Source organism: Erythranthe guttata, chromosome 2 (assembly GCF_056151865.1).
Source record: "Erythranthe guttata isolate IM_541 chromosome 2, IM_541, whole genome shotgun sequence".
Classification (NCBI taxonomy): Eukaryota; Viridiplantae; Streptophyta; class Magnoliopsida; order Lamiales; family Phrymaceae; genus Erythranthe; species Erythranthe guttata.
In genome coordinates, this window is record NC_142534.1 from 17,497,866 (window position 1) to 17,524,259 (window position 26,394).

Here is a 26,394-nt window from a genome sequence, read left to right on the forward strand (position 1 = left end):
CCATGAAATCTAGATGATTATATTGATTTGACACTACACAGATCGAGATGTAAGAAGATTCATAGTTGAGGGGTAGATGTAATTATCCAAACATGAGGGTTTTTTTTTGTAATTTGATGGTAGCTCAGGGGTGGTTGTAAATTACTAATAAAAAAAATAAAACACCACTAAAACCAAACACTTTTACCCAATTCTATTGAATCAACTAGAATTCCTAGTTTGTCTAGACAACAATCTGCCGCCGCCGCCGCAGCCGGTGCATTGCCCCACCACCACCACCACCAATCATCGGTAAAAGGAAACAAATTTTCAATAATCCATAAAAAAAATTTACAAAAGCAGAAAAAAATAAATAAACTAACAAAAGTGCTGCCCCGCAGCCCACATGGCAATTGTTAGCCAAACCAAACCATTACCACACACAGATTTTCATCTTCTTTTTTTTTTTTTTTTTTTTTTTTGGATTTTCCTTTTTTCCGCATTATAAAAATGGCGAGCTATCTTTCATTCTTGAAAATTGAAGCAGAGAGTTTCCGCTGCTGCAAAAGAGCTTCACCCCAATTACTTCAATGGCAGCTCTAATGAAGAGAAGCTGCAAATTATCATCTGTTTACAAATGTAATTTCTTCTCTTCTACTACTGCTGGTACAATCCCTTTGGTTGATTCCCCTTCCTTTGCTCAGAGGCTAAGAGATCTCCCTAAAGATCTCCCCGGTACCAAAATCAAGAAAGAAGTTTCTCAGGTAGTTCAATTCATCCTCTCTCTCTCTCTCTCTCTCTCTCTCTCTCTCTCTCTCTCTCTCTCACACACACACACACACACACACACACACACACACACACACACACACACACACACACACACACACACGTGTGTGTGTGTGTTCTCGTTTCTTGTTTCAGTCATCTGGTCCAGCCCTTTGGAGTTCTTGCAAATCCCATTTCTAGCCTGTAAATTGTCACACACACACACACACGTGTGTGTGTGTGTGTGTGTGTGTTGTTTTAGTATGGTCCAGCTTTTGTGAGTTCTTGCAAGTTGCAACCTTAATCTTGATTGACTATGTTATTTCTGAGTTTCAAGATTAATTTTTTTATATTGTTTCTGAATTTCTTTATTTGAATTTGATTTGGTTAAATTTGATTTTATTTGATGACATTTTCGAATCGAAATTATCATGACATGCTTGGAAAAACCTAGTTGCACTCGAGTTTTCGATTATGCAACTCTATGGTATATGTTTAAAATATGATGGAGTGGCCTAAAGTTTAAGAAAATTTGAGCTCAAGGGTTTATTTTAACACAATGTTCATTATATATCGGTGCAGCTTATTGGTCGAACGCCCCTCGTTTATCTTAACAAAGTTACCGAGGGCTGCGGCGCTTATGTTGCTGTTAAACAAGAAATGATGCAGCCCACTGCCAGCATCAAAGACAGGTATATGTATTTTTTATTTCTTTACGATGCTAATTTTTTCGAGACATTTGTTTTACATTAGTTTCGTAAATCTCTGACAACTTTGTAATAAAATTACATGCTTTTTGTCTCGCCACCAGACCGGCGTTTGCCATGATCACGGATGCCGAAGAAAAGGGCCTCATCACTCCCGGAAAGGCAAGATCCTTTTTTTCTTTTTTTCTTTTTTTTTCTTTTTTTAATTATTGGATTTAATTGATGAATATTCGATTTTTCAGACAACGTTGATCGAGCCCACATCGGGAAATATGGGAATAAGCATGGCGTTTATGGCGGCAATGAAAGGCTACAAAATGGTACTAACAATGCCTTCGTACACGAGCTTAGAAAGAAGGGTTACTATGAGAGCTTTCGGAGCTGATTTAATCCTCACCGATCCTACTAAAGGAATGGGAGGCACCGTCAAGAAAGCTTATCAGCTTCTAGAAGCTACCCCCGATTCTTTCATGCTTCAACAGTTTTCGAATCCTGTAAATACTCAGGTATCTAAACATAACTTTTGTATTTTTCATCGCTTAAAAAAATAGTCTTTTTTCTTTACTATCACGCGTTTTTTGGTTAGGTAGATATGCGATGATTGATTAAATAATCAAGGGTTTACGAAAATCTTGATCTTGTCAAGTTCTTATCTTGGCTTATTGGTTGATCTGGTATTGGCACAACCAAACAAGGCCTTAGTCGTTTATCGCTTTTAAAAATGGGTATTTTTAAAATTAAATTATTTATTTTTAGTATCACGCCTTGTTTGGTTAGGTGGATATGCCATGATTGATTAAATAATCAAGGCCTTATGAAAATCTTGATCTTGTCAAGTTCTTATCTTGGCTTATTGGTTGATCTGATATTGGCACAGCCAAACAAGGCCTTAGTCGTTATCGCTTTAAAAAATCAGTATAAATTAATTTTATTTATTTTGCTATTGTGCGTTGTTTGGTTGTGTAGATATGCCATGATTGATTAAATAATCAAGGTTTTGTTCTTTGTCCGGAAAATCTTGATCTTATCAAGTTCTTATCTTGGCTTGTTTGAAGAACTATATGCATTGAGCTACAACCAAACGAGGCCTTAGTTTATTGCAGATTAATCGGCATATATTAATAGACTAACGAACATGAACGACAGGTACATTTTGAGACAACGGGTCCTGAAATATGGGAAGACACTAACGGAAAAGTCGACATTTTTATTATGGGGATCGGAAGCGGTGGCACTGTCTCCGGAGTCGGACAATACCTTAAATCGAAAAATCCGCAAGTCAAGGTAGTATTTTTAATTTTCTTTTATTTACGTAATAATATTCGTTTGAATTAATTTGAATTATCTTAATAATTGTTTTGGCCTTTCTTATGTAGATTTACGGGCTTGAGCCGGAAGAAAGCAATATTCTGAATGGCGGTAAACCAGGTATTTTACGTCGGTACATGATTATCGATATTTAATCGAACGAACGAAAAAAAAATTGTTTTTTTTTTTTAATTGAATATAGGCCCTCATCACATTACTGGCAACGGAGTTGGATTCAAACCCGATATCCTCGATATGGATGTAATGGAAGAAGTTCTTATGGTAATTAATCATCGTACGCTTGTCCTAATGAAATACATTAGAAAAAACGAATATCGAAAGTTTAACGAGAAATTTTCTGCGCAGGTTTCGAGTGAAGATGCTGTCACTATGGCCAGACAATTGGCACTAAAAGAAGGCCTAATGGTAAATATATATTTTATATTAGGCAAAAAATGGCAATAAAAAATTCAAAAAAAAAATTAAAAAAATCGGTATAATTATTCGTGTGCAGGTTGGGATTTCGTCGGGGGCTAATACAGTTGCGGCACTTAGGCTTGCAAGAAGGCCTGAAAACAAGGGCAAACTCATTGTGGTAAGAATTGGACAAGTTAATTATGGCATAATTAAGTTAATCTTGTATTAAATGTGATTAATCATAACTTAATTATAATCTGTTTTCAGACGATTCATCCGAGTTTCGGAGAGCGATACTTGTCGTCGATTTTGTTCGAGGAGCTGAGGAAAGAAGCTGAGAATATGCAGCCTGTTTCAGTTGATTAAGGATTTGTAACATATTTTATATAAAAATAAATTAAAAAAGCTTGTGAAGTATGTAATAGTTAAATGATTTAATGAATCAATTCCATTATTGATTTTATGATTGTGATGTTGCATTTTTATCTAATTTTTTTTTTATTGTATTTGAGTGATGACTTTTATTTATTAATTTCAGAATTTTAGTTATAATCTATACTATGAGTAACTAAATATACATTTTATGATTTTTTTTTTTTTTGTATTTTCTCACTACAAAATCCACTGTTTTTTTTTTAAATATGTTTTTATGACTTAGTTCTTTGTGTGTCTTTATCTTGTCACACAATTGTTTTTTTTCCCTCTAATATGCATTCGATTTATCCCTATTTAACAATATATTTTTCTTTTGTTATTCATAAAAGCTTCAAAGGAGGTTATAGTAGGTTGTAAATATATAAATATATTATCAAGCAATAATCAAATCCGACTTTAGCTCAGTTGGTAGAGCGGAGGACTGTAGTTGGTACTGAAATCCTTAGGTCGCTGGTTCGAATCCGGCAAGTCGGAATTTTATTTTTTATATTTTATCAATTTCCAACTTTATTTTCTAATTATATAAAATTTCTTTTTTTTAATGATAAAAATTATATAAAATGATAGAAATTATTTTATATAATTTGAAATATTTTAATTATTGATGTACCTATTTGGGCCGCTCCAATAGGCCCACCAATTATTCTCTATATTGGGTCACTAAAGAGCGTTCGAAACACAACCCATCTACAAATAATTAATTTAACGATACAAGCCCATTAAATTCTGTAGTCTAATCTCTGTTAGAATTCTACTTAACACTAATCATAATATTTTTTTATTTATTATAGTACATTTTCTTTCTATTCATAGGAAATTATTCCATTTTAAACAGCAAACATTAATTATAAAGATTAATTTTTTTTAATATTAACTATTGAGTAAGAGTAACGTGTGTAACGGTGTCGTTTCTACCAACAACTTTATTGCCAATTCCTACAAAATGCAAGTTTAACCAATTAAAAACAATTAAATCAAGGGATATGCAATTAATTACTTTGCAAAATATCCTGAAAAAATCATACCAAAAAGAAAGAATTCGGACCACATTGTAAATATCAGATATTCGAGGGGCAATTCGGTTAGGTTACAGTCACGTGTCCCACAAATCCGCAACGAGTCAATGACTTAACTACATCAAATCAAAGCCGATTTAACCATGGTTAGCCCCGACTTGTGAAATGACCAAAATACCCCTATCTATTAGCAATATTTTTTCACGCCCCCTTTATATAGGTTGCCCTTAGGGCTTTTCTGGCCCCCCATCCGAAAAATAAAATAGAAATTGCGTGAGGAAATTTCTTCTCTCACACACACAGAGGCACGCACTACTGAGTGAGAGGGAATTTGAGTGTGAAATTGAAAAAAAAATTCCGGCAAGTTCGGAAGCTAGCCGGCCATCAGATCGATTTGGGGGCTATCTAATTTCGCGCCAAAAAAAATCCCAATTTTCTCGCTTATTTCAGCAAATGGATTTGATGTGAATTTTTTTTTTTGCAGAGGTATATATGTATGCCCAAAACGTGGGACATGTGTCGGGGGAATTGATTTTGAATTTCGGGATCGGAATCTAGGACTGTGGTGTTTTGACTCTGCCACCAGCTTCAATTGTCGGAAGGGTTTCGACGGGGATTTTATTAATTTTGTGATTTTCCGGGTTTTGCTTTTTTTTTTTTGGGGGGAAGATCTATGGTGTTTTTTCTGAAATTTCGAACTAGGTGGACCTGTTGAGGTTTTTTCGAGGTTGAATTGAAACGACGGCGTTGTAATTTGTTTACTGGCTTCGATCGTGATGGTGTTGGTTTTTCAAGATTGAATTTTTTTTTTGGGCACGTGATCTGCTGCTTTGGAAGGACGGCGTTTGACTGTTTTAACAAGTTTTCAACTGTTGGGAGAGTTTGAACGGGATTCTGTCTAATTTGATTCTTCTGAGGGGTGTACTAGTGTTTGCTAAAAAGGCGTGGTTGGTGATTTTTTTCTGGGTGTTCTGTTTCAATTTCTTGCATGCAGTCCGGGGGTGGGCCCCAACAAGGTGGAGGAGGAGGAGGCGGTGGACATGGCCGGAGTACGGCGGCATCTGCTTCTGCCTCACCGTCCTCCTCTTCCTCTGCAGTGTCCGCTTTCGAACAGCAGCAACAACAGCAGCAGCAGCAGCAAAGGCAGCAGCAGCAGCAAAGGCAGCAGCAGCAGCAAAGACAGCAGCTGCAGCAACAACAACAGCAACAGCAACAGCAACAAAGACAGGTTGGGTTCTTTTTTGTCTTTATTATCTGTGGTTTTCTTTTATTGCATTGATAAATGTGCTACGGGAATTTCGAGCTTGTCTGCTTTGCATTGTACTGTCAGCTAGGGAATTCATGTTTTTGCAGAGGGTTGATAGACTTGTTTATTAACTTTTGATTTCATGTTTCGACGGATTTGGTGAACTCTGGAGTTCTTTAGTGCTTGTGGCTTTTTTTCTTTGACTTGCCAAGAGTTTCTAGAGATACATTCTTCACTATGTTAGAATGATTCATTTATTTAGTATTTGTTGCATATTTTTCTATGTGCAGTTTTTGACTGGGTAAAAGTTTTGTCTGCTCTTAACTTAGTTGTGCTTTTTTCGGAAACTTAATCAATCGTTTGTAGTTTCTTTAGTTCTTGACTCAACTACTATTCCACACTTGTTCAGTTTGCTTCTTTACGATAATATTTTCTGGCGATCCTCTTGAAACTGATGGTATTTAGAATTGGTAATGGAATATAGCAGCTCATGAACTCATTTCTGGATGTCATTTGTAGTCATTTCAACAACAATTTCTGAGGAGACCCGAAGGGAATGACGCCCTTTTGGCCTACCAGGCTGGCAATGTTCATGGAGTCCTTGGAGGAACCAATTTTGCAGCATCTGGCTCCATGCAGCTACCTCAACAGCCGAGGCAGTTCATCGATTTGGGCCAACAACAAGGTTCTCCCAGCATTCCAGAGCAGCAAAGTCACAATAGGAGTCAAGGTGACCAACAAGCATTAAATCCTATGCAGCAAGCTTACTTGCAATATGCATTCCAGGCTGCCCAACACAACAAATCAACGATGGGGATGCAATCTCAGCAGCAGCAGCAGATGATGAAACCAGGAATGTTTGGAGCTCTTGGAAAAGATCAAGAAATGCGGTTGGCAAATCTGAAGATGCAAGAGATGATTTCCGCTCAAGCAGCGAATCAGTCTCAGTCGACGTCGTCCAAGAAATCGTCCGATCAGGCTGTTCAGAGTGAGAAGCGTCCTGTGATCGAACACAGAACTGACCCTAAACTGAATCATCCCACAATACTTGGTCAAGCTGTACCATCTGGAGCAATCCTGGGCCCACAATCGCAGCAAAATATCACGAGCATGACAAACAGCCCAATTTCTGTGGCTGCACAGATGCAGGCAATGCAGGCTTTGGCACTTGAGCGTAATATCGACTTGTCACATCCTGCAAATGCACATATGATAGCACAGATTAATTCCCTCATGCAGTCCAGGATGGTTGCTCAGCAAAAGACAAATGAAAATAGTTCTGGTAAACAGTCTGTGGGAATTTCCACACAGCATGTTACCTCGCCACAAGTTGGAAATGAAAGTTCTCCACATGGTAACTCCTCAAGTGATGTCTCGGGGCAATCTGGATCTTCTAAGGCTAGGCAGGCAGTTTCGCCTAGTACGCTTGGTGTAACTTCAGGTGCAGCCGTAATTAGCAACAACCCAAGCAACATGCCTATGCAACAGTTCTCCATGCATGGTAGAGATAACCAGTTGCCCCCTAGACAACCTACCTTGTTTGGCCATGGAATGCCACCTATGCATCCTTCACAGTCATCTGGGAATTTGAACCAAGGAGTTGATACTTTACTTGCAAAACCTTCAGTCACTGTCCCAGAAGTTTCTCAGACGCAGAACACCAGACAACTTAATCGTTCTCCTTCACAATCTTCGGCTCCATCTAATGACAGGGACATTGGTAATCCGTCAACATCTCAGGGTGGACAGATTCCCCAGCCACGACAATCTCATGCTGGTTTTAGCAAGCAGCAGCTACATGTACTTAAAGCACAGATACTTGCATTTAGGCGCCTGAAGGTAAGGGCATTTTGCCTAAACATTTGTAATTTGGCACCAAGTTGGTTCCAATATTCGTTATTGTATTTCTTCTCATTTTGGTTGATCTTCTGATATATTTTTACATCATGTTCTGTCTCTTCTTTGTTTTTTCATGCAGAAAGGAGATGGGACTCTGCCACGTGAATTGCTCCAAGCTATTGTTCCTCCACCACTTGATGTGCAGACCCAACAGATACTTCCACCTACTGTAAGTGCTGGCAAGGATGGATCAGCTGGAGATAATGTAGATGAGCGTACAAAACATATGGAGTCAAGTGAGAAGGGACCTGGTGCTGTAAAATCAGTGACCAGAGTAAGTAATTTAAAGGAGGAAGGCTCAGGAGATGATAAGCCAGCTGCCTTAACAGTTACCGCACAAAGTTCCACAACTGCAGCTAAAGAGCCAGTTTTTGTGGTTCCTCCCGGGAAAGAAGAGCAGCAATGCATAGGTAATTCTGGTAAGTCTGACCAGGAATCTGAACCAGACAATCAGAAAGCTCCTATCAGGAGTGATGTTGCTGCAGATAGGGGTAAAGGAATTGCCACACAGTCGAGCATTTCAGATTCAATGCAAGTAAAGAAACCCATTCAAGTCAGTAATACAACCCAACCTAGGGATGCTGGTTCGACTAGAAAGTATCATGGGCCTTTATTCGATTTCCCTGTCTTCACCAGGAAACATGAGACTCTTGGATCTTCTATGATGAACAACCCTAGTAATTTGACTTTGTCATATAATATTAAAGATCTTTTTGCTGATGAAGGCGGAGAAGTCCGTAAAAGGAAAAGGGCAGAGAAAATAGAGAAGATTGATAAAATACTGGCTGTAAACTTGGAGAGGAAGAGAATTAGACCAGATCTTGTGACACGGCTACAAATTGAATCCAGAAAACTCCAGCTCGTGGAGTGTCAGGCACGGTTGAGGGATGAGATTGAGCAACAACAACAAGAAATTATGGCTATGCCTGATAGGCCGTACCGAAAATTTGTTCGACTGTGTGAGCGTCAACGCCAGGAGCTTAACAGGCAAGCGCAGGCCACCCAGAAGGCATCTAGGGAGAAGCAACTGAAATCCATATTTCAGTGGCGCAAGAAGCTTCTTGAGGCACATTGGGGCATACGTGATGCTCGAACTGCCCGCAATAGGGGAGTTCACAAGTACCATGAAAGAATGTTAAGGGAGTTCTCCAAGAGGAAGGATGATGGTGGCCGCAATAAAAGGATGGAGGCGTTGAAAAACAATGATGTAGAAAGATATAGGGAGATGTTGCTGGAGCAACAAACCAATGTACCTGGGGAGGCTGCAGAAAGATATGCTGTTTTGTCTTCGTTTTTAACGCAAACCGAGGAGTATCTTCAGAAACTGGGAAGTAAAATAACAGCTACTAAAAATCAGCAGGAGGTTGAGGAAGCAGCTAATGCTGCTGCTGCAGCTGCACGTGCACAGGTACTCTCTCTGTTTCTCTCCCCCACATACACACACACAATGGCACACTAAGTACAGAAAATATTAATGTTATCAAGGATTTCTTGTGAAGCGAAGAAAACGCGTTGTCAAAGTGGATCATGCATTTTACTGTTTTTGTGATTTGATAGTATTATGTGCCTGGAAGTAGTACAAAAATACCTTTTCGTTGGTCAATCTGGTGCAGTTACCGATTAGTGAAGTCAAAGCTCAAAGCGCTATGATATTATCCTTGACTTATTAAGAAATAATGTTATCTAAATTTCTCTATGTTATTTGCTAATATTTTGGTTTGAGGTCTCATTCATATCTTTCTTTTTCTGGAGCAAAGGGTCTCTCTGAAGAAGAAGTGAGAGCTGCCGCTACTTGTGCTAGAGAAGAAGTGTCAATTAGGAATCGGTTTTCTGAGATGAATGCACCAAGAGATAGTTCATCAGTTAACAAGTAAGCCTCTTTCCGTGTGATTTCTGACAATTGGCATTCAGATGTCGTTTAGGAGCAATTAACAGGCAACTGTAAATGTTTTGATGCTCTCAGTTTCCCTATTAAATGTGGCATCTGGTTTTTTCTCTTGCTAGATGATTTCTTAGTCTATTTTGGATATCCTCATATCCCACATCTGTTCTTCTAATACTCAGGAATTTAACCTTAAGCATCATTATGCCGTACATAATTAGCTTTTCCTATACTATCGCTTACACTTTATTTTTTGAGTTCTCCAGGTATTACAATCTTGCACATGCCGTGAATGAAAGGGTCATTAGGCAGCCCTCAACGTTACGAGCTGGAACACTCCGAGACTATCAGCTTGTCAGTGTTATTAAGTTTGCACCTTATTGACCAATTACATTTGGCGATGACTTGCATTGCCTAAAGGTATTGACATATGTTTACCCAAATATGCAGGTTGGTTTGCAGTGGATGTTATCTTTATATAACAATAAACTGAATGGAATCTTGGCTGATGAGATGGGTCTTGGGAAGACTGTGCAGGTGTGTCCTTGTGAATAGTATTGATGCCTGCTACTGTATATGCCTAAAAGGACAAATATCCTTGTTTATACATGATTTATTGCAATATTGTTGGAGCTCGTTAATTTCCTTTCTCATCCTTTTAACGCTGTCCATTCCTGTGTTTGTGGATGTCTGTAGATGCATAAGTTAGAGATCTAATGATTTGTTTGCTTATACAGGTCATGGCCTTGATTGCTTATTTAATGGAGTTCAAAGGAAATTACGGTCCACATCTTATTATTGTTCCTAATGCTGTTCTGGTGAACTGGAAGGTAGTGGTTCATTTTATTGGTAATTTAAGTTCTTACGAGTATTTTCTCCTATAACATTTGTGATTTACATTGTATTCCAGAGTGAATTGCATACTTGGCTTCCAAGTGTTTCCTGCATATACTACGTTGGTACGAAAGACCAAAGGTCGAAATTGTTTTTTCAAGTAAGACAATTAGAGTTTGTTGATGTAAATTCTATCTATACAGTTTCCTTCTGTTGTAATTGATATCTTTTTGTTTCATCCTCTGTGTAGGAAGTGCTAGCCATGAAGTTTAATGTCCTTGTGACAACTTATGAGTTCATTATGTATGACCGCTCAAAACTTTCAAAAATTGATTGGAAATATATTATAATTGATGAAGCACAACGGATGAAAGACAGAGAGTCGGTATTAGCTCGTGATCTTGATAGATATCGCTGCCAAAGGCGCTTGCTTCTCACAGGGACACCATTGCAGGTGTGATTTTGTTATGGAGTTTTCTTTGGTTGGCTAGACTGAAGCTTTTATATCAGTTTCTACTACGGATTTTTGTTTAATTTTTTTACAGTTAGTTTCTTGTTATTTTCCATCTGTCACAATGAGGACTGCCTTTTGAATTGGCTGGAGTTTTAGATGAGCTGGAAAAGTATAAATTTGAGTTGTTCTAGCAACATTGGCCTAAAAGTAGTTTACAGAAGCACTAGTGGAACATTAGTAGTCTCAAATCGTTACTTTGAGTGGAAGGCAATTCTGAAAAAATCGTATTAGGGTAAAGAGTTTATTTTATGTCCCTAAAAAGGAAAAATTACGTACTAAACAAGGATGGGAAAATATATTAGTAAATGCGCAAGGACGATGCTTAACATTTTCCCTTTTTCTTTGCCTTTGTCTTACATTTTTGATTGAGACCTTCATCCATCACTCCTCTTCTCTTTGTATGCAGAATGATCTTAAAGAACTTTGGTCTCTTTTGAACCTACTTCTCCCAGAAGTCTTTGATAATAAGAAAGCGTTTAATGATTGGTTCTCTCAACCTTTTCAAAAAGAAGGCCCCGCACATGAAGATGACTGGCTTGAGACTGAGAAGAAGGTGATAATTATCCATAGGCTTCATCAAATTTTAGAGCCTTTCATGCTCAGACGTCGAGTTGAAGATGTGGAAGGATCGCTTCCTCCAAAGGTATGTCTTTCTGTAATTATGGGTACCTTGTGGGATGGATTCCTTCTAACTAATTTTCGAATGCAGGTTTCAATTGTTATGAAATGCAGAATGTCTGCAATACAAGGTGCCATTTATGATTGGATTAAGTCCACTGGTACTCTTAGGGTTGATCCTGAAGACGAAGAGCGGAAGGCTCAAAAGAATCCAAATTATCAGGCTAAAATTTATAAAACTTTAAACAATAGATGCATGGAGCTCAGAAAAGCTTGCAATCATCCACTGCTCAACTACCCATATTTCAGCGATTTTTCAAAGGACTTCCTTGTGAGATCATGCGGAAAATTGTGGATTCTTGATAGGATTTTGATTAAGCTTCAGAGGACTGGGCATAGAGTACTGCTCTTTAGTACCATGACCAAACTTCTCGACATAATGGAAGAATATTTGCAGTGGCGAAGGCTTATATTTAGAAGAATTGACGGGATGACTAGTTTGGAAGACCGTGAAAGTGCTATTGTGGAATTTAACCGGCCCGACACTGATTGTTTTATTTTCTTGCTCAGCATTCGTGCAGCTGGACGGGGTCTGAATCTTCAGTCTGCTGACACAGTCATCATATATGATCCTGATCCAAATCCGAAAAACGAGGAACAAGCTGTTGCTCGAGCCCACCGTATAGGGCAGACTAGGGAGGTGAAAGTCATTTATATGGAAGCTGTGGTCGGCAAAATATCTAGTCATCAGAAAGAAGATGAGTTCAGTACTGGAGGAATAGTAGATTCAGACGACGACCTTGCTGGCAAGGATCGGTATATAGGTTCGATCGAGAGCTTGATTCGGAATAATATCCAACAGTATAAGATTGAAATGGCTGATGAGGTTATAAATGCTGGGCGATTTGACCAGAGGACTACGCATGAAGAGAGGCGGTTGACTTTAGAGACCCTGTTGCATGATGAAGAAAGATACCAAGAAACAGTTCATGATGTTCCTTCTCTGCATGAGGTGAACCGAATGATTGCTAGGAGTGAGGCAGAAGTGGAGATATTCGATCAAATGGATGAAGAATTTGACTGGGCGGAGGACATGACTCGGTATGATGAGGTTCCTGATTGGATTCGTGCTAGTACAAAGGAAGTGAATGCCACTGTTGCTAATTTATCAAAGTCAAAGAAGCAATCGCGAAATGCTGTTTACGGTGGAAATATTGTGCCGGATTCAACTGAAGTGGCTTCCGAGACTGAGAGGAGGAGGGGGCGACCTAAACGAAATATTCCTGTTTATACGGAATTGGATGAGGAAAATGGAGAATTTTCTGAAGCTAGTTCTGATAATAGGAACGAATACTCTGTTCAAGAGGAAGAAGGAGAAATCAGGGAGTTTGAAGATGATGAAGATACCGAGGCACCACCACCGCAGATTAATAAAGATCAATTGGAAGAGGATATTCCTGCATCAGCTGATGGATATGAATACCAAAGAAATTTGGATAATGTCAGACACAATAATATACTCGAAGAAGCAGGGTCGTCTGGATCCTCTTCACACAGTCGAAAATTAATGCAGGTGGTTTCACCTTCTGTTTCTTCTCAGAAGTTTGGGTCGCTTTCTGCTCTAGATAGCAGGTCCAACTCCCGTTCGAAGAAATTGGTACGTCATGATTTCTGTATTGGTCAACTCTTTGACTTTATTTATCTCACATACGTTTTTTCTTTTTCTTTTTTCTAATTTGCCAGGCGGACGATTTAGAGGAAGGAGAAATTGCGGCCTCTGGAGATTCTCCGATTGACCAACAGCAATCGGGTAGCTGGAACCAAGATCGTGACGAAGGTGAAGACGAGCAAGTGTTGCAGCCTAAGATAAAAAGGAAACGGAGTATTCGGCTTCGCCCACAGCATACTACTACTGAGAGGTCGGAAGAAAAGCGCAGTGACAAGTCGTTATCTCTTCGACGTGGTGAACCTTCTTCTCAGTTGCCTTTCCAGGTGGACCAGAAATTGAAGTCACAAGCGAGGGATGATCGTCTGCATAAAGTTATTGGAGATACTAGTTCGTTGAAATCTGAGAAACATGATTCGTCCATGAAAAACAAGCGTAATTTACCGTCGAGGAAAAATACAGCTAATGTGCAGGGTAATCTTAAACCTGGGAGATCGAATTACGGGTCAGCTCTTTCAGATGATGGTGCTGAAATTCGAGAAAATATGGACAATAAAGTCATGAAAGGGCTTAAAAGTAGTGGAACTAAGATGCCTGAAGTCATCCAGAGAAAGGTATGCATGCTGCTTTCAATTTCTTATTGTAACTGTATTTTGAATTTATTTTTAATATATTATTGTGTTGCAGTGTAAAACTGTCATAAGTAAGCTCCAGAGAAGAATAGACAACGAAGGTCATCAAATCATTCCACAGCTAACTGAACTGTGGAAAAGAATTGCACACTCCAGTGGGGCAGCGGATAATAACCTTTTGGATTTAAGAAAGATTCATCTCTGTGTTGACAAATCCGAGTACAGTGGGGTTATGGAGCTCGTTTCTGATGTGCAGCTTATGTTGAAATGTGGCTTGCAGTATTATGGCTTCACGTATGAGGTACGATAATTCTTTATTTTTTTAAAATGCATTAAAAAAGCTGTTACTAATTTGATACAAATTTTTACGATTACAAATTCAATAGGTGAGATCAGAGGCAAGGAAAGTCCACGATCTCTTCTTCGATATCTTGAACGTAGCATTCTCAGACATTGATTTTCGAGAAGCAAGAAACTCCATGTCTTTTGCTGGTCCAACCGCTACCACACCAGCCACCGGTTCGTCTTCAAGACCGACACCTGTCAATCAGGGCAAGCGCCAAAAACCAGTAATTGATTCCGAAATCGGAACTTTCCAGAAGCCACAAACCCGGATGCCCATACATACCACCGTTGAAGCAAGTAAGGTCAAAAGCTATGCCCCTCAAAAAGACGGTGCAAATAACCCTTTCACTCATCCCGGTGATCTTGTTATCTGCAAAAAGAAGAGAAAAGATAGGGAGAAATCTGCTGCTAATAAGGGTGGAAGTGGATCTTCTTCGGGCCCTCTTTCACCTACTGGGCTGGGCCGTGGTCTAAAAAGCCCGTTTCCAATTTCCGGGTCGAAGGATATAGGGTCGGGTCAACAAAGCTCCACGCAGCACGGGTGGGCGGGTACCGTTTCTCCGCCTCCTCCTCAGCAAGGGAACAACAGTGGAGCGTCCGTTGGATGGGCGAACCCTGTTAAGAGGATGAGAACCGATGCTGGAAGAAGGCGCCCTAGCCATTTATGACTTTTTTTCGTTGGAGAATTTGAATTATTATTGTATAATTTTCAAGAATTGCTGTGAATCATTATAATGTGTTGAACAAAAAGCAAAAGGGTGGTTGAATGAAAATCAAGAAAATGTACTCCTTTGTAATTGAGAGAATGTACTGAATTCTGGTTCGTGTGTGTGTGTGAGAAAGAGAGAGAGGGAGGGAGGCGATGAACTAATCGAATAACCAACGAGAATTAGCTTAGATCATTATGCATTGAAACATTCAATAACAATCTGCCAATAATTCCATATCCGGAAAATTCCTTCCAAACGACAGTGCAGAAATACTCTCGATGCCATTTTCGATATTTCCAAATATAAGAAACAATGATATTCATTTCATACTGAGTTTATCGGAAAAACTAAAATTGCTGACAGACAAAAGAAAAAAAGAGAGAACACAAAAGGTCTGATCAGCTTGTCAATTGCACTAACCTTGTCTCTATATATCTTCCTATGCATCACCATTAGAGACTTCAAAAATCGAGAAAAATAGAGAAACATATAATTTTTCTTTTCCCATTTACACCGTCTCGAAAAAATAAAACTATCTTCTATTCAATGAGATTTCTTCGGCGAACGAAAAATCGACCCTGGAGAATTTGCAGCACTCTGACCAAACCTATTACCAATCGGCCCAAATTCCGATTCCTCGTCATCACTATGAATTTCAGCAGTATTGCTCCTATTCTGAAAACCTCTTCTTCGCAGAAGAAAGACATTAAAATAGTAACTCACAAGAGCTTCTCTGCCTTTTCGATTAAAAAACTTGAAAAGCTCATCCCAAAAGCGCTTCTCCGAAGATAATCTGTTCGACTCAACTATATCCCTGAATTTTTTTTCCTCTTCTTTTGTCCACGAACTCGCCACGTCATCACCCATCTCGTTGAATTTCCACCTGTAAAAAGCGGACCCAAGCTCAAGCTTCAGTTTCATCCTTTTCTCATTAATATGGAACTTCACACATTCGAAAGAACCCGACAATTGGCAGCCACACGATTCTTGTTTTCCTTTTCCAATCGGATCTCTTTCGATTAAGGATTTTTTCGGTTCTGCCTTATCGAGTGGCCATGTTTTGGTACCAAGCCATTTGGAGTCACTTTGATAATCGTTTATTTCAGATAATTGTGGCAAATCTGCTTGAAAAATGGGGCCCACACGAACTGGTTTCTTGCTGCGGTGGTTGCTCAAGTATGTGGGAGAATCTGCTGTCGAATCGTTTTCCTCGTCGGTCAAAAAACCAGAGGAAGATGATTCAGAATTAAAGCGTTCGCGTGTTCTTCTAGAAGAATCTTTTGCGGAAATTAGCCTCTGACTGTATCTTAGCCTTTCGGAATTGGATTGATCGTTGTCTTCGTATATGCTTGGATGCATCTTTTGCTTCTTCTGCAAGGTATTGGAAACTGTTTTAAAATCGAGAGATTCTTGGATATGATTCCGTACAACTTATGCTAATTTTGCACTTCAAAATGTGGTTTTCGAGATGTAAGAAAAGACAATGAAGTGAATGTAGAAGAAACTAGCATGCAGAACTAACAGAATGAATATGAAATATCAGCAATGAAATTAATTTAGGCTAAACACTTGCAAATGAAGCACTGTTATTGTTAAACAATTGTGATGCAATTGCAAACAAATACAAAGATCAACAACGAACAACATTCTTGACCAATTATAAAACTAAATCTATTGAACGCTTTCATTCTGTTAAAATTACAGAAATGTTATGATAATTTGCCACTCGAGAATCAGTGGCTACCAACACATCACGATCTTGAATTTCATAGTCTTCCACATGATTTGTAATAATATATAAAGGGAGTCGTACAAACGATGAACATTCTATTTTGAATAGTTAGATTTACTTGAACAGGTTGTAGTTGTATCAAAAGAAGAAAACCCCACCACACTTAGAAACAAGAAAATCCGAGAGGATGCCACATTAGACCCACAATTCCTCGGACTACACATGCTGAAACTAAATAATTCTATCCCCTTAGCTTGATACTATAGCATCTCTGGTAATAAAAGCTTATGACAACGACAACTCTCTGTTAAAGAACCAAATTGAAGTGCATATTTAAATTTGGAACAAATGAACAAGTTCTTTAGCATTTATTTAAATTATTCTACAGCCAAATATAGTATCATATTCAATATTCAAGTGCGAGGGAAGTATTATATATATATACCTGCCAAACTGATTGTTGAGACTTTGCATCGACATTCTTGTTCGAAAGCATAGCCTCACGAACCAATAGTATCTGCTTCCACTGCAGCTCACTCCCATAATGTTTCCACTTTTGCCTCTCCGGCAACGAACCAATAGCAGCGCAGCAAGGATCTTTTGCGACATCACGAATCCAATTCAGCATCTCCACATAACATTCGCGCTTCCTTTTCCTACTCACAGAGTCCTCATCGCCAGTGTGTTCTTCACTAGCCTTCACATTACCTAATCTATTTTCACTGTTCAACTTCTCATCGATATCGATCTTCTTAGGATCAACAAACTCTTCCTCTTTCTTGATTTTTTTCGGAATACCTGATAAAAGTTCCTTCAAATCCGACTCCAACCCCATCACAAAATCACAATTAAACCAAGATTTGTTTCTTCGACCCCCAGTATTTTCGCCCGTTCTCTCTAATACTACGAACAATATTCAGATTAAGTAAATCAAATTCCTGCCCTTCATCAATCACCAGAGACGCCAGGTGTCCTAAAACAACAAATGCAGGAAAATTCTTTCAATAAACCCACACAAAAAAAAAACCAAAAAAAAAAAAATCATCGAACAAGGACTTCATCATCATCTTCAATCATCCTGCCATTTTTTTCTCACAATATCTATTCTTCCCCTAAAAGCAAACCACATTCAATTTCACCACTGATACTACAAAGAGAGAAAGAAAAAAAAAAAAAAAAAGCTTCAAACCCTTGGAGAAAACTAAAAAAAACACGCAGCGGCGGTGAGAGTGTGTGTAAAAAACTCCGAAGAACAAAATACGAGATTTAATCGGACCTCGGCGAAGCGATTAACGCAGAATATAGCATTTGAATTTTTTTCCGACGGAATTTTGGCGGGATGAAAAAAAGTTGATGCCGGCACACTATTTGGAAAAACTCGATAACCCCATTGGAGAGAGAGAGAGAGAGAGAGAAAGAAAACAATTTGGAAGTCCCGCTCTTTTCTCTCTCTATATATTTTCTCTCTCTAGAACAGTGAGAGAGAAAGGGGGAGAAATTGGGGGGTTTTGTAATTTCAATTAAATCGTTTTTTTGTACAGCAACAAAAAAAGAGTATTTCTGTCGAAAAAAACTAAAAACACCCCCAAAAATGAAATTCAGAAATTGTTTGAGGGTTCTTTGGCAAAAAAACAAAAAGAAAGAGAGAAGAAACGTACCAGTAATTGAATTTTCAGAGAGTGTAGGCCAAAGGTAGGGATGACTCTTTGTATTCTTCAATTTCTTGATTTTCTTTATTTATTTATTTATTTATTTATTATTTATGCAAATGGGGGGTGGGGGTGGGGGGTGGGAATATGAAAAGTTTGAGGGCAAAAAAGAAGAGGGTTTTGGTTTTTAGGGTTGAGTAGTTTTTGATTTCTTTTTAAATTTATCAAAGGTTGTAAAGAAGGTGAGTAGGGAATATTTAGGGTTGGAATTATGAGTTAACCATGGTTAATTAAATTTTGGGGGTGTTGAGTTGGTGGTGAGTTGGAATGAGGGTATTTGTGGAAAATTGAATACTTTTTTTGATTGGTCAAAATTCAAAGGGTAAATTACGAAACCCACCTGAACTTAGGCTAAATGACGAAAATATCCCCACCTACCCGTACGAACAAAAAAACCCCATCTGATTAATTGTTGATCGAATTTGTCAACAGAAGATGTGTACAGTCTATTATATCTTCGGTTAAATAAGTGAGAAATAAAAAAAAAATCTGAATTTGTGTAAAAAAAAAAAAGTCGTGAAAAAGTCACGTTGTAAGGGGTTGGTATACGACGGAAACAAACCTCAGGAGTTTTTTGGTAATTACGAATAGGCGGAGATGGTTTTTGTAATTTAATCTAAGTTTAGGGGGGTTTTTCATAATTTACCTAAATTCAAATAATGTTGACTCTAGGGTAAGGTAAAATATATTTATTAAATTTTAATTAATTTACATAATTAGATTTTATTTGATGTTTGAAAACATTAAATAAAATTTAAATTGTGTATTTGTTTAGTGGTTTGTTGTGTATTTGGTCTTGTATTGATTAATCTTATATAATCCTAGATTCGTATTCGATTCTGCTTAAAGATCGATTGAGCTCGAGTTTCATTATAGAACTTATTAAAATATACATAGAAATTAAATTACTCGAGCTCAATTCATGTTCGCCTAAGTTAGAAACCTGTTCGAGCTCGATTCAATTGTTTATCAAACATAGCTCGTAACTTTGGAGCTCGATAAAAATTCCAACAAATTTAAACAATGATACATTCGGTTTGACACAATCCGTTTACAACATATTCACAAAGAAGCACGAGTATTCGTAACAATTCCGTCTTGGATTGTTACTTCCCGTCGGAATCCAAATCTTGTCCACCCCATTTACGCATTCTTTCCGATGCTTGTTCTACCTGTAATTCAAATACAATTAAACCTCTATAAATTGATACAGTGAGACTGGTAAAATTCTATTAATTTAACGAGATATTAAATTAGTGAACTACTAATTTAAATACGTTTTCAACGAGTCGGGACCGGGATAACTCATTATTTAAGCCACGTAAAAATGAAGTTTTTTACATAAATTTAAAGGAAAGATTCAATTAAAAATAAATCCAAGTGCCCAAGTTTTTAATTTTGTATACCAAATATAAATATATAAAATATGGATTAAAATTACCTCTTCATTCCAGTTTGTTTTCCATACAATGATGAGAAGAATTACAGTTTGCAGAAAAGTACCAAATATCATCCCCATCCAAATTCCCTGCAATAAAAATAAATAAATAAATAAACAATAAACGTAGCAAAAATGAATTAAAAATAAAATAAAAATAAATGAATCACAAGGGATTTTTGCTAATAAAAATATTATTGAGATTTTTTTTTTTATTTAAAAACAATTAGAGTAAATATATATAAATTTGCTAAAAATATATTGAAAAATTATGTAAATTTAGAATTAAAATATTAATACCTGTACACCTAAATCTGTTTTGTAACCAAGAAAAAATCCAATTGGAAGACCAATTATATAATAACAAGTTAGATTAATATAAGCTACAAGCCCTTGCCACCCTCCTCCAACAGCAACTCCTGCAATAAATAATACAACAAATTAATTATTATTTTCTTGAATTTCAAGATTATTAAATAAATAAAAACCCTTTCTTTATTTATTAATTTTTATTTAAAAAAAAAAGAAAGAAGAACCTGAAATAACTGGCTGAATGCTATTGAGAACCATGGTAATAGCAAGAAGATAGGCCAAATCAGAGACTGCCTTTTGCATTCTTTCACTATCAGTGAAAAGTATTGCAAAATGGTCCTTTGTTGCTATAATAAGCACCATGCTCAATAACCCTATTAGTAGAGACTCGAATACCGTCACGAAAACCGAGTACTTTGCAGCCCTCGGGTGCCCCGATCCAAGCTCGTTCGATACACGGACACTGATCAAAGAATGAAAAATAAATTAGTTAATTTGAAATAAATTAGTAAAGACAAGCCATTTCTTTTTGTCGTCTTACGAACCTTATTGCTGCATTAACTCCAATGAATAGCATACCTTCCCATCCATTTAAATTCATGCTGTAAGAAAACGAAAAAAAAAATCAAGAAATTGAAATATAGATAATTATGCGACATTTATCGATTCTACATACGTAATGATCGTTTTGAGCTAAAAGATCATTTACATTATACGCCAGACATCTTCACTCCCTATAGTTACATTTATCGAGACGAGTTTTATGTATATAAAAAAAACCCTCGTTTTAAAATATAGTCTTTTCTCAATATTATGAGTGGAAATTGGAATGGAATTTTAGAATTCTGCCGATTCCAATTTTGGGACAACATTTTTTATTAAGAATTCCGAAAGTTCGGATCCCATTTTTCGATTTTTTTTTTTCGTCGGAACCAGAATATGTTTCCGAAAATTCCCAGTTATTTCTCCAAAAAATACACTAATAATATCAATACTCAAAGCATCCAATTCCGACCCAATCAATCCGATTTCGACCCCCACTCAACATAAACAAACACAGACAGAAAAAAAAAAGTGTTTTTTACCAGATAGAAAGCGATCCAACGGCCAAAACGGGCTCCTCAAGATGGCCAGTGAGAACAATAATACTCATAAAATACCAAATCTCCAAACAAAGCATAATAGCCGAAGCAATCGAGAGCCTAACGAAAGCCCACATCTCCTTAAAAGCAAGCCAAGACAAGCCGCACCAGCTATCTTGACACCACCCGACAATATAAACCACCTGAGCCAAAGCAATCCCCCAAGCCGATATATCGTAAGCCACGGCCGCGCCAGCTAAGCCCCACTTGAAAACCCGAACGAACAAGAACAGTATCGCCACGTGTAGAACGAGGAAGAAGAACCCTACCCATGCAAGAATACCGACTTTGCTCTGCGCCTGCAGGAACTTCTGCGTCGGGAAGTTTATGGCGAGAGAGAACATCTGAGGGATTATGTAGAGAGAGAATCTCCCGGCTATGTCGGCTAGGTCGTTGCGTTGACCTAGCAGCTTCAGGATTTGTGTCGAGAAAATGTAGAGCGGTAATAAGCAGACGCATGCCGACGTCAGAATTATCCAGGATCGTTGCATGTATACTCCCAGCATTTTTATTTCGCCTGCCCCGAATGCTTGCCCGCATAGCGTTTCGAGTGCACTCGCCATACCTAGCTGTTGAATTTCAAGAAAGAAAAAAAAAATTAAATATTTCTTGTGGGGCCCACAATGCTACATTTCTCGAAATATTTCGCTTTTACAATCCAGTAGTAGGTCTTCGAAGAACGGTTGGGGATACATAATTTTATTATTGCAGACATGAAATTCGAGAATATACAAGTCAAAAAAAAATGTGTACAAAATAGTAGGTTTTTGAGAAGTAGCGGGGGTCATGGCCCCCGTGGACTTATATATATTGGTTCCGGTACTGAGTATTAACAGAGGAGAGAGAAAAGAAGATACCATGAATCCGAACGAAAAGTTTGCGATGACGGATAAAGAAATAGCGACGGCGGAAAGCTCCAAATCTCCGATATGTCCGACGAAGATGCTGGTGAACGAATTAATGCCGTAGTTGCAAAGAATGTTGAAGGCAATGGGGGCTGCAATAGCCCACAGTTTCACCGATTCAATGTGGAACAAATTCTTGAAGTCGTCGAAGCTACGAATTGGGGGGTAATCGCCCCCCTCGCCCCCTGCGAGGAAAGTGGAAGGAGCCTCGTGGAGGGTTGCCTGATTGTCGGAGGACGATTTGAAATCGGAAAGCGGCTTTTCGATTTCGAGTACGACGAATTCTTGGCTCGACGAAGATGGGAGCGAAGAGGGTGAGGCATTGATTTCCAATGCTCCTCCTCTTCTGTCATTTTCTTTAGTTTCCTCAATATTTGATTAATGTTTTGGAGAATATTCTTTTCTTGATCATCAGATTTGATTAATTGTTTTTTTCTTTTTTCTTTTTTTTTTTTTTGTTCTTTGAGGAATTCAAGAAAGGGTTAATTGTGCATGCATGTGTTTCTTGATTACTATTTTTGTTTGTTTGTGTTTATATGGTTTCTGTTGGTTTACTGTTTATAGATAACATGGAATTCAGACACGTGGTGGGTAGTTTCTATTTATAGGATCAGTTATCAGTTATTTTTATAATAAAGAATTTTTAAATAATAATAATAATTAATAATAATAATCATAATAATTAATGCAACTTAGAGGTTATTCTTTAGCACTAGTACAAATTTTATGAAATTCACTCACCATTATGCCGATGATTCCGAGACCTCAGAATCCACGAAAATCGAGACACGGTCATCCCGGGGGCCCCGCCCATCGGATTCCACCCCCACCCCCCGAAACGACTCGCCGGAGACCAACGCCTGAAGCAGCTGCGGCGGCGGCGGCACCGCCACCTCCACAACCCCCTCCAACATCTTCACCACCATCCCCATACTCGGCCTCGCCGACTCCTCATCCTGTATACACCAAACCGCAACCAACCCAACCCGCCCCGCCTCCGCCACATCATAAACTCCGGCGAGCCGCCTGTCCACCACCGCCCCTATATCCCCATCTATTATCCTCCGCGCCGCCCATGGCGGAAAAAACCAACTCTCCCCCTCCCCACCTCCGCCGCCCCCTTCGGGGGGCGGCGGCCCCTCCACGTTCCGCCGCCCCCCAATCAACTCCAACAAAGTCATACCGTAGCTATAAACATCCGCCTTCGAAGTAATCGCCACGCCGGAAATCCACTCCGGCGCAACGTAACCCCAAGTCCCCCTCATCGTCACCAAAACCCTACTAAAATCCCGGCCGATCAACTTCGCAAGCCCAAAATCCGACACCTTAGCCGAAAAATCACCGTCCAATAAAATATTCTCCGGCTTGATATCGCAATGTATAATACAATTCCGACACTCTTCGTGCAAATACGCAATCCCTCTAGCTGTACCGAGGGCAATTTGGAATCTCACATCCCAACTAAGAACATTCTCGCACCCTTGTCTTAAATACGAACTTAAAGATCCGTTCGCCATGTAATCGTAGACCAAAAGACGGTGAGAATTTTCCGAGCAAAACCCTCTTAATCTCACAAGATTCACATGCTGAATATTTCCGATTGTACACACCTCCGCTCGAAACTCCTTTTCACCCCCACCTGGCCTCTCGAGCCTCTTAACTGCCACCGAACAAGAATCGGACAACACACCTTGGAAAACCGCCCCGAATCCGCCATGGCCGAGTTTTACAGAGAACCCCTTAGTTGCAGAATGGAGCTCTTTATAAGAGAACACTCGAAGATTCGTTACTTGAAACACAATATCTTCCTCTCCTCCGTTTTTTCTCCTATTTCTCCTCCTCCTCAAAAGCAAATACAAGTTCGTAGCTCCTACAATCACGATCACGAAAATGCCACCACAAATCATTCCGATCAACAATTTCGTCTTCTTGGTCTTCTTTCTGCTACTCGTTTGCACTCGAACATACAATTTGTCCTGGATAGTGGTATCCGAAGTAAGATTACGCAGGTTCAAAAGCGCACCGTACAAGTTCTTGCACACGTTCGTGTTTGGGTTATGAAACAAACCAATGCAAGAACAATTTTTTAAACACGAACTCTCGCACTCCCTTCTACTTCCACTAAACGACACAACCGTCGTCTTATCGAAACTCACCGCACCAACTTCCTCAAACGTGTCACCCCCACCGCAAATTTTGTCGCCTTCGCGCAAACAACCCTCCGAAAAATCTTGCTTCTCCCAAGAAACGGAGTTGTTAGGCCTAAACCCATTCAAACATTGACAAGGGCTCGACAATTTATTACCGTTACAAACACCTAAATCGCCACAGAGATTGTACACTCTACACACGTATTCGGGCTGCGACCAAAACATGTTCCACACTTCACTCTGTTGTGACCAAGTGAATTGCTTGAGCTGGCCCATGTGGTTGATCACAAACCTCGTAAACGGAGGCTTGAGCCCTCGTTCGAGCGGCACTTCGGTGTAACCGAAAGTTGCCATTGGCGTGAAAGGGTCGACGAATTCGAATCTGTAAATGTAAGGGATTGTCATCTGAGGCACCCCTGCAAATGCATTCCCATTCCAATTACCCGTAGTCCAATAATTCGACGAATTCGGCGACGTACTATCTTCTTCGCTGTAAAACAGCGCAATCTCACCGTAATCGGGTGGGTCCAACCGCAGGGAATACCTCCCCGGAGACGGGTCGACGGTGCTCTTCCACGACGTCAGCATTTTCCCCGCCGTCAAGTTCATGCCGGGAAGCCACGTGTCCGTCGGGAAATCGAAGCTCCGCCACACGATTGCGCCGCCGCTGCTCGACAGAATCAAATCCCCTTGTTCCAACAGCTCCAACTCGGCTCCCTTATCGGCATTGCTTGTTTCCCAGAGGATGGTTCTTGAATCTTGGTCCACCACAGCTAATTTCCCATCCTCGGTGATTTCTGCGGCGGCTGACGTCAGATTCGCGATGGGTTTCTCGCGGTTTCCGACCCAGACGTAAACGGGTACGGGTATGGAGGCGTAACAGATGCCCAAGTACCAACCCGATTCGTCGTTGGGGGAGAAGAACCCCAGCCTAAAAGTGTTGTTCTCGCTTGAAATTGTGGCGTTTCCTCGGATTATTACATGGGATCTCCGCAAAGATTCCAACTTTATGCTACCCTGAAGTATCTTCGTTCTGGGTTCTGTCAAATTCTGAAGAATCTTGGAAAAAATTGTCGAATTTGCAGTGTATGGGATTATGGGTTTTATCAGTGATGATTCTAGAGTGAGAAAGTAGAGAGAGGAGAAGCAAATTAGAATGAAAATGGGGTTTAATTGCATTGACATTTTGCCTCAGCTCTGAAACGAAACAGCATTTTTAGGTGAGCTGAAATTTTGGGTGTTGAAGAACAGTGGGATTTTTTATTTTAATTTTAATTTTATTGTTTACTTTTTTATTTTTTTATTTTCTTGGAAATCTGATTATCTGAAAGAAAGCAGTCACTGATGGACAAGAATGAGAACAGAGATTGAGTATGAAGTTACGAAAATAGCCCTGGATTTTGTGATGTGCTTGCCGGTAAGTTTCGGTTTGTTGTGGGGTTTCTTGAGGGTATTTTAGTAAAAAGGTACTGGATGGGGGATATTGTGGCAGACAGGTGATCTTGGAACCCCATCAACGTTTTTGACTTCTGTTCTTGACGGAAATTAATTAACTATTCAAAATTAAAATATCAATATCTATATATTAATATTATATTACAACTATTAAAAAAAGATGGAAGAATGTTTCACTATTTTTACGGCCACAAAGTAAGTCAAAATTACGAAAAAACCCCTCTCTTATGTGAGCAATTAGAAAAACACCATAAAATATGAATCTTCTTCCACGTTCACTCTTACGTTACTCCTAAGATAAGATTAAATTACAAAAATACCCTTCTTATTTGAGTAATTACAAACACATCCTCAATTATGAATCTTCTTCCACGTTTATTCTTACCATGTCAAATTCAACAGAATCTTCTACATTTCGTGGAATAATCTCTAGTTTATACTCGTTTTGTACAAAAATACAGTTTTTGATGCACCACTATCTGATATTTACAAGCCAAGAAACATATCTTATGATCATCTTGCTTCAAAATGTGGAGCTCGAATGTTATAAAACGGGAGAATATTCCACATAATTT

General features: G+C 38.9%; 6 protein-coding genes and 1 non-coding gene across 9 annotated transcripts in view; 4 read left to right on the top strand and 3 right to left on the bottom strand.

The window, feature by feature from the left end:
* The window catches only part of LOC105963828 (uncharacterized), a 35,668-nt gene that overhangs the window by 5,515 nt on the left and 3,759 nt on the right, over positions 1-26,394 (top strand). The gene's annotated exons all lie outside the window — the stretch shown is intronic.
* On the top strand, positions 199-3,735 carry CYSC1 (cysteine synthase C1). Its single transcript, XM_012988304.2, has 10 exons — positions 199-743; positions 1,330-1,439; positions 1,559-1,616; positions 1,697-1,960; positions 2,601-2,738; positions 2,831-2,882; positions 2,965-3,044; positions 3,129-3,188; positions 3,277-3,357; positions 3,447-3,735. Exons 1-10 carry the CDS (start codon positions 570-572, stop codon positions 3,543-3,545), a joined length of 1,116 nt encoding a protein of 371 aa, XP_012843758.1. The 5' UTR covers positions 199-569; the 3' UTR covers positions 3,546-3,735.
* TRNAY-GUA (transfer RNA tyrosine (anticodon GUA)) lies at positions 4,005-4,088 on the top strand. The gene is given in 2 exon segments: positions 4,005-4,041; positions 4,053-4,088. It is a non-coding gene; the product is annotated as a tRNA-Tyr (tRNA).
* BRM (transcription regulatory protein SNF2) lies at positions 4,874-15,063 on the top strand. The gene is made up of 14 exons (XM_088814648.1): positions 4,874-5,858; positions 6,396-7,715; positions 7,855-9,183; positions 9,533-9,645; positions 9,924-10,011; positions 10,108-10,194; positions 10,395-10,487; positions 10,568-10,651; positions 10,742-10,945; positions 11,412-11,648; positions 11,715-13,280; positions 13,367-13,903; positions 13,977-14,222; positions 14,308-15,063. Exons 1-14 carry the CDS (start codon positions 5,619-5,621, stop codon positions 14,932-14,934), a joined length of 6,771 nt encoding a protein of 2,256 aa, XP_088670774.1. The 5' UTR covers positions 4,874-5,618; the 3' UTR covers positions 14,935-15,063.
* LOC105963831 (ARID/BRIGHT AND ELM2 DNA-binding domain-containing protein) lies at positions 15,222-18,490 on the bottom strand. 3 transcript variants are annotated; one of them, XM_088814665.1, is made up of 3 exons: positions 18,367-18,490; positions 17,154-17,681; positions 15,222-16,347 (listed from the first exon to the last, which is right to left on the bottom strand). In XM_088814665.1, the coding sequence occupies exons 2-3, from the start codon at positions 17,541-17,543 to the stop codon at positions 15,520-15,522; spliced, it is 1,218 nt and encodes a 405-aa protein (XP_088670791.1). In that variant the 5' UTR covers positions 17,544-17,681; positions 18,367-18,490; the 3' UTR covers positions 15,222-15,519. The 3 variants fall into 3 exon arrangements, with proteins under 3 accessions (XP_088670791.1, XP_088670789.1, XP_088670793.1); XM_088814663.1 differs by lacking the exon at positions 18,367-18,490 and adding an exon at positions 17,985-18,315; XM_088814667.1 differs by lacking the exon at positions 18,367-18,490 and adding an exon at positions 17,985-18,186 and having other exon boundaries at positions 17,154-17,855.
* On the bottom strand, positions 19,255-22,750 carry LOC105963833 (MATE efflux family protein). The gene is made up of 7 exons (XM_012988308.2): positions 22,167-22,750; positions 21,253-21,878; positions 20,713-20,769; positions 20,392-20,630; positions 20,156-20,274; positions 19,859-19,945; positions 19,255-19,589 (listed from the first exon to the last, which is right to left on the bottom strand). Exons 1-7 carry the CDS (start codon positions 22,167-22,169, stop codon positions 19,524-19,526), a joined length of 1,197 nt encoding a protein of 398 aa, XP_012843762.2. The 5' UTR covers positions 22,170-22,750; the 3' UTR covers positions 19,255-19,523.
* Positions 19,255-25,686, bottom strand: RLK4 (receptor-like protein kinase 4). Its single transcript, XM_088814656.1, has 7 exons — positions 22,956-25,686; positions 21,253-21,878; positions 20,713-20,769; positions 20,392-20,630; positions 20,156-20,274; positions 19,859-19,945; positions 19,255-19,589 (listed from the first exon to the last, which is right to left on the bottom strand). The coding sequence occupies exon 1, from the start codon at positions 25,547-25,549 to the stop codon at positions 22,958-22,960; it is 2,592 nt and encodes an 863-aa protein (XP_088670782.1). The 5' UTR covers positions 25,550-25,686; the 3' UTR covers positions 19,255-19,589; positions 19,859-19,945; positions 20,156-20,274; positions 20,392-20,630; positions 20,713-20,769; positions 21,253-21,878; positions 22,956-22,957.

Excerpts from the sequence above, each read along its gene's own strand:
- BRM (XM_088814648.1), top strand. The coding sequence starts at position 5,619 with ATGCAGTCCGGGGGTGGGCCCCAACAAGGTGGAGGAGGAGGAGGCGGT. Across the intron at positions 10,012-10,107 it reads CACTCCGAGACTATCAGCTT|GTTGGTTTGCAGTGGATGTT; the intron begins GTCAGTGTTATT and ends CCAAATATGCAG. Across the intron at positions 10,946-11,411 it reads TCACAGGGACACCATTGCAG|AATGATCTTAAAGAACTTTG; the intron begins GTGTGATTTTGT and ends CTTTGTATGCAG.
- RLK4 (XM_088814656.1), bottom strand. The coding sequence starts at position 25,549 with ATGTCAATGCAATTAAACCCCATTTTCATTCTAATTTGCTTCTCCTCT.
- CYSC1 (XM_012988304.2), top strand. The coding sequence starts at position 570 with ATGGCAGCTCTAATGAAGAGAAGCTGCAAATTATCATCTGTTTACAAA. Across the intron at positions 3,045-3,128 it reads TAATGGAAGAAGTTCTTATG|GTTTCGAGTGAAGATGCTGT; the intron begins GTAATTAATCAT and ends TTTTCTGCGCAG. Across the intron at positions 3,189-3,276 it reads CACTAAAAGAAGGCCTAATG|GTTGGGATTTCGTCGGGGGC; the intron begins GTAAATATATAT and ends ATTCGTGTGCAG.
- LOC105963833 (XM_012988308.2), bottom strand. Across the intron at positions 20,275-20,391 it reads CATTCAGCCAGTTATTTCAG|GAGTTGCTGTTGGAGGAGGG; the intron begins GTTCTTCTTTCT and ends TATTTATTGCAG. Across the intron at positions 19,590-19,858 it reads AAACAAACTGGAATGAAGAG|GTAGAACAAGCATCGGAAAG; the intron begins GTAATTTTAATC and ends TTTGAATTACAG.
- LOC105963831 (XM_088814665.1), bottom strand. The coding sequence starts at position 17,543 with ATGGGGTTGGAGTCGGATTTGAAGGAACTTTTATCAGGTATTCCGAAA. Across the intron at positions 16,348-17,153 it reads CTCAACAATCAGTTTGGCAG|AAGAAGCAAAAGATGCATCC; the intron begins GTATATATATAT and ends AATACCTTGCAG.